General features: G+C 49.5%; 1 protein-coding gene across 1 annotated transcript; it reads right to left on the bottom strand.

Moving 5' to 3' along the window:
- Positions 1-7,105: 7,105 nt before the first annotated feature.
- LOC134427746 (C-C motif chemokine 3-like) lies at positions 7,106-8,199 on the bottom strand. The gene is made up of 3 exons (XM_063173815.1): positions 8,082-8,199; positions 7,784-7,892; positions 7,106-7,426 (listed from the first exon to the last, which is right to left on the bottom strand). Exons 1-3 carry the CDS (start codon positions 8,152-8,154, stop codon positions 7,333-7,335), a joined length of 276 nt encoding a protein of 91 aa, XP_063029885.1. The 5' UTR covers positions 8,155-8,199; the 3' UTR covers positions 7,106-7,332.

Below are 8,199 nucleotides of genomic sequence, written 5' to 3'. Positions count from 1 at the left end.
GGGGAGGGGGCATGGGCCAGTGTGATGGTGTTCACAGGGGTTTTCAGGTGAGGGAAGGGACAAGAATGTTGACTCCATGTTCAGAAGGCTTGATTTAATATTTTATGATATACATTACATTAAAACTATACTAAAAAGAATAGAAGGAAAAGTTTCATCTCAGAAGGCTAGCTAAGCTAAGAATAGAAAGGAATTAATAAAAAAGGTTTGTGTCTCAGACAGAGAGTCCAAGGTAACTGGGCTGGGATTGGCCATTAATTATAAACATCCAAGATGGGCCAATCACAGATGCGCCTGTTGCATTCCACAGCAGCAGATAACCATTGTTTACAGTTTGTTCCTGAGGCCTCTCAGCTTCTCAGAAAGAAAAATCCCAAGCATATGATTTTCATAAAAAGATGTCTGCGACAGGCCAGGATTTGGGACAGTGAACAATCTCCTGCATTAGCCAGGAAATGCTGCAGCAGCTTTGAGTGTGGCATTCTCGGATTTGAGGGTGAGGAGAAATACTGGGATTCCCCTGGTTCTTCTTTTCCTGTTCCCTCTTTTATTCTGGCATGTGCCTTACCACAGCCAAGGCAGCTTGTGCCTCATCCTCCACACGTGCTCATTCTTCCTTCTGCTCTTGAGTCTGAGCTGTGGCCCAGAGGAGGAGACATGCTCCATGTGCACCTTTGATTTATTTCTTTGGACTTAGTCCTGTAAATCCCAGTGAAGAAAAGGGCAAGGTCACACTCCTGCCAGCTCAAATACAAACCCTGCCTTCACATGCTGTTCTCAGCCTGCTGTGGCCTTGCTGGGCATCGCTGCTGTGCAGCACCGCCTTCCTGCAGGCTGGGATGGGTGTTTGGGCTCTGAGGTGGGCCAGGAGGAGCTGGGATCTCTTGTGAGGCTTTTAGATGGGCCAGGAGGAGCTGGAGTCTCCTGTGAACCTCTTAGATGGAGAAGAAGGAGCTGAAATTGCCTGTGAGCCTTTTAGATGGGCAAGGAGGAGATGGGATCTGCTGTGAACCTTTTGGATGGAGAAAGAGGAGCTGAGAACTGCTGTGAGGCTTTTAGGTGGAGAAAGAGGAGCTGGAATCTCCTGTGAACCTTTTAGATGGAGAAAGGGGAGATGGGAACTGCTGTGAACATTTTAGATGTGTCAGGAGGATCTGGAATCTGCTGTGAACCTTTCAGATGGGCCAGGAGGAGCTGGGATCTCCTATGAGCCTTTTAGGTGAAGAAATAGGACCTGGAATCTCCTGTGAACTTTTTAGATGGGCAAGGAGGAGCTGGAAACTGCTGTGAGCTTTTTAGATGGATAAAGAGGAGCTGGAATCTTCTGTGAACCTTTTAGAAAAGAAGAGTTGGGAACTGCTGTGACCCTTTTAGATGTCAGGAGGATCTGGAATCTGCTGTGAGCTTTTTAGGTGAAGAAAGAGGACCTGAGATCTCCTGTGAGCCTTTCAGATGAGGCAAGAGGATCTGGAATTTGCTGTGAACCTTTCAGATGGGGCAGGAGGAGCTGAGATTTGCTGTGAACCTTTTAGATGCCAGGAGGAGCTGGGATCAGCTTGAGCAATGCGCAGCCACACATGGAGTCAGGCGTGCTGTGCCCTCACAGGGAGGCAGCTGCAAACAGAAGTGCCAGCAGGGTGTTCATTTGCTGAAACCCTGGGTAAATATTTGCAGCAATTAAACTCTGTGAGTCGCTGCTTCTGCCGCTCACACTCACCTGCAGCATTGACCACAGGATCTGAGGCTGAGGGAGCTCTGAGGAGCCTGAGCCCTCATTTCCCCCAAGAAGAGAACACAGATCCACTTTCTCATCAGTGACTGCAGGATGTGTCACCCTGAGGGGTGAGTGAGGCATTTCTCAGCTGCCTGCTGGGGAGCTGGGGAGCAGCAGGCAGCAGATGGTGCTGCAATGCTGCTCTGCAGCAGCCTGGGAAGAGCTGCCTGGGAAATCCTTGGGAATCTGTGTTCCCACACCAGCAGGCTCCTGCTCTTCTCCTGGAGTTTAACCTGACGTCATTTTTTGACAGGGATTCAAAATCTGGGAGTGCTGTGCTCTGGGAAGGGATTATTGCATGAGCAGCTCGGTGCTGTGCAGCTCCCCCAGATTGCAAAAAAAATAAATCTCCTAATGCTTCTGACACCTCATTGTCATTGTCAGCCTGTGGAAATGGGCTGGGTGGGTTTCACCCCTGGCTGCCACAGCTCTGCTGCTATGTGATATTTTTATTAATGCTGCTTGAAACAAGCGTGGATTTGTCAAATTGGCAGAGCGTGGAAGAATTGTGGTGTGCTGTGCAAGGAGGGTGAGAGAGGCCTGAGAATGGGCCACAGGGGTCACTGAACAATTTCATCCTTTGTTTTCCTGCTGGAAAGGACACGATATTCTGGTCTCAAATAGCAAAAAAAATAATGGGAGAAAAATTCCTGCAGCAGTGAGGAGGTGCTGGGAGATCACCTGGGGAGAGGGGAAGTCTGTTCCTAGAGTGACACAGCGAGTGGAAGTTGTGTTTCCTCAGCCCTGCTTGCTCTGCTTCTCTGAAAAACCACGTGCTGTAACCCCAAGGGCCTCTCCCTTCCCTCAGAAGCCCTGGGATGGGGAACTGGCACAGACATCTTTCATGAAAAATCCTTTCCTTAGGATTTTTCCTTCTGAGAAGCTGGAGGCCTCAGGAACAAAATGTAAACAATGGTTATCTGCTGCTGTGGAATGCAACAGGTGCATCTGGGATTGGTCTCATGTGGTTGTTTCTAATTAATGGCCAATCACAGGCAGCTGGCTCAGACTCTCTGTCCGAGACAGAAGCCTTTGTTATCATTCTTTGCTATTGTATTCTTAGCCAGTCTTCTGATGAAACCTTTCCTTCTATTCTTTTAGTATAGTTTTAATGTAATATATATCATAAAATAATAAATCAAGCCTTCTGAAACATGGAGTCAGATCCTCATCTCTTCCCTCAAGCTGAGCCCCCTGTGAACACAGTCACACAGGGAACTGTGCACATGGGGAGCTCCTCAGGGTACCCCCAAGCTGTGGAAGGCAGCAAATGTTCAATCCTTGGGGACAGCACATCCTCTGCTGGGACCTATCTCTCAAAAAACAATTTATTTTCACCTCCTGGATAATGCAGGGTTGACCTGGCCCTGGAATTTGGGCACCACCACACATTTGGCTGAGCCCTGAGTCATCCTGACCCTTTCCTGCCCGTGCTGCTGCTCTGGAGCCACTTCCCAGCAGCAGGATGAGTTCACATCTTGCCTCTTGCAGAATCACACCCAGAGCAAATTCCTTCCTCTTTCTCCTTGCAGACATCCCCGTGTCTGCCTTGTGCCCTCTGAGCCACCAAGGTTCTGCTGCCTCTTGTACCCAAGGTGTTTGCTGGGTCCTTCCCAGAGCATCCCTGCCACTTGTGCCCCAACCTCAGGGGTGTGCATGGAGCTCCAGGCTGGCACCTGTCCTTTGTCATTGTCACCTGAGCTCCCAGCCTGCTGCTCTTGGTGACTCACAGTCCTGCTGTGCTGAGTCCTTGCTTCCAAAATCACCTTTTTTTCACTCAGCTTTATAGATAAAAGGCAGGCCCAGATGCAAAACTTGGCTGTGTTTTGTTAATTTTGCTTCTCTGCACTCTCTGGATTCTTCCCCACCTTCCTGCAAGGCATTTTTGGGGGTAGCAGGGTCAGCTTTTTGGAAGGACACAGGGGATCCCACCCTGGGGCTGCTCTGAGGCATTTAGCCCAGGGTAAAAAGCAGATTTCACACCAAAAAGCACTTTGAATCAGGAGTGATGCCTCTCTGGGAGGAGGAAGAGGCTTTGTCATGCTGAATTACACCCAGCAGGGTCCAGGCATGGAGGCTGCAGGAAAAAAATAGCTCTGAAAAGGATGGTAAAGTGCTGATGGGTGCCATTACTCCTGGCTTGGAGTAAAAGCAAAGAAAAGGTTTCACAGCTGGGGAATTTACAGAAGGAAAATTCAGGAGAGAGTGTGACCGTGTTCACAGGGGTCTGAGGATGAGGGGAGAGATGAGGATCTGACTCCATGTTTCAGAAGGCTTGATTTATTATTTTATGATATATATTACATTAAAACTGTGCTAAAAGAATAGGAGAAAAGGTTTTATCAGAAGTTTAGCTAAGAATAGAATAGCAAAAAATGATAACAAAGGCTTGTGGCTCGGACTCTCTGTCTGAGCCAGCTGACTGTGATTGGCCATTAATTAGAAACAACCAACATGAGCCAATCACAGATGCACCTGTTGCATTCCACAGCAGCAGATAATCAATGTTTACATGTTGTTCCTGAGGCCTCCAGCTTCTCAGGAGGAGAAATCCTAAGGAAAGGATTTTTCATGAAAGATGTCTGCGACAAGAGAGTGTCCAGAGTGACAGCTTTGGCTGGCATTTGGGAGTGGAGGGATGCTGTGGGTGCTGGGATTCACAGATCAGGGGGGATAGAAGTAATTCTCCCCAAAATGTGACTCAGTCCCACATCCTGTGGTTGAAAAGGAAAGGGATCCAAGCAGAGCCCAGGATTAGTCCTGTCCCAGTTAATTCGAAAGAGAAATTCCAGAGAAAGAGGAAGTCAACAGAAAAAGCCTGAAAATTTCAAATAGTGCTATAAAAATCTTTCAGCTCAGCAGTGAGGTGGCCCAGGAAGCTCTGAGGGATTTGGTCAGAGATGAGGATGTGGAGGAAACCAAAAGGAGAGAAATAAAGAAACAGAAACCCCTGATGATCCCAGAGGAGATTTGGTGTCCTGAAGTACTGCAGAGATGGGGACACGTCCCAAGGACAGTGAGATGGGATGGGCAAACACAGGGAATGTGGAGAGTGAAAGGTTGGAACCACAAAATGAATCCAGCCCTGAGGAGTAGCAAGGGGTGAGCTTAGGAAATGGGGGTGTCTGCACCCAGGCTGCCTCAGCTCTGCTCCTTCAGGGCACAGAACGATGGGTGTTGGAGGTGGGAGTGTCCAAAAAGGATATTCTGGAGGAAATTGGGCAGAAGTGCTGTTATTCTGCTGCTCCAGGTGCTTGGACAGCCTTGGAGAACATTGGATTCCACAGCAACGCTGCATTGAGGGACACCTTGGGCTCTGAAAGGCAGTTCTGGGAATTGGCCCTTGTGAAGAAAGGGCAGCTCACCTGGGAAGGAATCTCAGCTGCAGGATGGTTGTGGAATGTGCTGGTGGTGATGCCTTGAGAAGGCTGAGCTACAACAGAGACCAGACAGAGCTAAAGAATAAAGCAAGAATTTATTAAAAGCATCTCCTCCATGGATCCACCTTGGGCAGCGCAAGAACCCAACCAGGGCTGCACCCAAGATGAACAAAAATGGTCACAAGATGGACCCAAAATGGTCACAAAATGAACCCAAGATGAACCCAAAATGGTCACACAATGAACCCAAGATGGACCCAAAATGGTTCCAAGATGGACCCAAGATGAACCAAAATGAACCCAAGATGGACCCAAAATGTCCCAAAATGAACCAAAATGGTCCCAAAATGTACAACTGCTCACAGGGTCTCTTACTTTGATCAGTTCGGCTCCATTTGCATCTTGCGGTTTATTGTCCAATTCCAGCTTTAGATTATGCTTGTTTTTCTTTCTTCAGTTCACTGTTGCTTGTGCTCTTGGGCCTGAGATTTGGATCATTTGTCCTTGGTCCCCAGCTGGAGCAGGAATTGTTTTGTCTCCCTGCTCAGTGCAGAGCTCACCATCCCCTGATGTGAACCCAGACCCACACACTAAATCAGCACAGAATCTGAAAAATAGAAAAGCTCAAACCTGAGCCATCAGTGGGACTGGTGTCCATGGGAGCTTGGTTTTTATCTTTGGTCAGAAACCTGCATGAGAACCTTACAACATCCCTGTGCAAACCTGGTTTCCTCTCTGTTGGTTTCCAGCCTGGCCTCACACCAGCAGCACCTCCTTCCTACCTTCACATGGACCAGTCCCTCACTTTTCAACCCAAACCTTTTGCATTTAGCTCTTTTCATGGTAACATCAATCCTGTGCTGTGTGCCAAGGGCTTTTCCCTGCCCCAGCCATTCCCAGCTCCCAAACTGGAGTTCCTATTCCTGTTATCCCTGTCCCCACAGCAGGATCCTGCTCTGCACTGCTGCCTTGGATCCTCCTCCACCCCTCAAGGTCATTGGAATCCCTCTGTGTGTGATGTCCTGGCCTGCTCCAGATTGATGAGCCCATCTCGTTTTGCCTCATCAGCACATTTCCTCTGCCTTCTCCTGCTTTGTGTGCCAAGGTCATTAATGCAAATGTCAAGCAGGATATTTTTTGAGGCAGAAACTCAAGGAACAGTGTGGGTAAGCCCCTGTGAGTGTGACACAGCCCCTTCCAGCTGAAGCAATTACCATGCCCCTTTCAGGCAGCTCTTGACCAAAATTACTTTTCACATGCCAGTCACATCTCCTCTGCCTTTGCTCATAATTTACTATCTGGCCTTAATTCAAGTGTCTTCCTGGAGCCCAGATGAGTGAAATCTACTGCATTTCCTTCAGCACAAATACCTCTGAACTTACAAAAGGCAGCTATTAGGTGTGGTATTTCAAATATGTCAGGATAATAAGTTCACACAAAAATAGTTTCCATTATATCAATGTGCCTGTAGATGAAGAATTGGGTGGCAAAGAAATTTGGGTCTGCTGTCCCCATGTCCTGTGTCCTGTTACCAGTGGTGTGGGACAATGGATCTGCAGCTCAATTTTATTATTTTTTCAGCTATTTGCTGATGGATTCAGCAAATGAGAATGATGTTGATGTTTTAGCTGTTCCTAAGTGGTGTTTTCCTTCATCAAGGACTCAGGAGCTGCTGTAAAGGGGGCAGAGCCAGGCCAGGTGATCCAAGCTGATTTTCCATCCCATAGAAAATCATACCCCAGCTCTCCTGTGGCACCACAGGTGCTTCCAGAACATTCCCCAAACAAGAGCCACCACTGGCAGCCTCAGGTGAGACACAGGTGTCACCTGTGGGGACAAACTGGGTGGCACCAGAGCTGGCAACAGCAAACCCAGGGGTCCCCCATGGTCCCTTCTCCCACCTTGGTGCAAGGAGGCATCAAAGCTGACCCTTCATTAACAGACACGTGGATATGATTGAAATGTTCTTTATTTTAGTGTATTATTCTGACATAGTTTAAATAATTTTTAGAAATTATTTTAAAAATAATGCTTAGAAAAAACAATATTTAGTTTAACTTAAATAAGTTAAATAAAATAATTTTCTCCTCTGAAGAAGGCTGGGGGTCAAATCCTCTCTGTTGTGCCCGAGTCTGGAGGCTGTGCAGGGTTGGGGTTGTGGCTGTCAGCAGGGAAGGCTCAGTTTTCTGCATTCTGGAAGTGCTTCTGGAGCTTCTGCACCCAGTTTTCCTTTGGATCTGCACACAGCTCCTTCTTCCTCAGGGTGACCAGACTGCCAGGACAAAACCTGCCTTGAGCTGCTGGGCTGGGGCAGCGGGGTCTGAGTGCCAGCAGCAGCACCCCGAGTGTCCCATGTGTGTCCCCTGGCACCCCTGGCACTGCTGGGCACTCACATCAATCCCATGTGTGTCCCCAGGTCCCCCCGGCACCCCGGCAGTGCTGGGTGCTCACATCACCCCCATTGTGAACCCTGGCACCTCTGGCACTGCTGGGCACTCACATCACACCCCTGTGTGTCCCCTGGCACTGCTGGGCACTCACATCACACCCATGTGTGTCCCCAGGTCCCCCTGTCACCCCTGTCACCCCAGGTCCCCCCACGTCCCCCCTGGCACCCCTGGGTACTCACATCACTCCTGGCTGGCTGCAGGAGCTGCTGGTGTCAAACACGGAGCTGACGAGGCGCTGAGGGATGGGCTTCGTCTGGTAGGTGAAGCAGCACTTGGTGGGGACACCATCTGTGAGGGCAGGGGACACACACATGGCTCTGGTGAGAGCCCAGCACGGCCCCTGCCCCCTCCAGGGATTTCCACATCCCCTGGCAGAACCCCTTCTGGGCAACCCCCATCTCCAAACCTGCATCCCCCAATGCGACGCAGACCCCCCCAAACCCTCCCCAGAGCCACCCTGCCAGGGCTGGGACTCACCAAGGTGACCTTCAGCTGGGGAGCAGGTGGCCAGGAGCAGCAGAGTGGCCAGGGTGGCTGCCAGGACCTTCATGGTGCTGTGGGCTCTGAGAGAGGAGCTGGAGATGGAGCTGAGGAG

The sequence above is a fragment of the Melospiza melodia genome, chromosome 21 (genome assembly GCF_035770615.1).
Source record: "Melospiza melodia melodia isolate bMelMel2 chromosome 21, bMelMel2.pri, whole genome shotgun sequence".
Lineage (NCBI taxonomy): Eukaryota > Metazoa > Chordata > Aves > Passeriformes > Passerellidae > Melospiza > Melospiza melodia.
The sequence above is the reverse complement of the archived record's forward strand: the minus strand, read 5'-3'. Positions and strand labels throughout refer to the sequence as shown.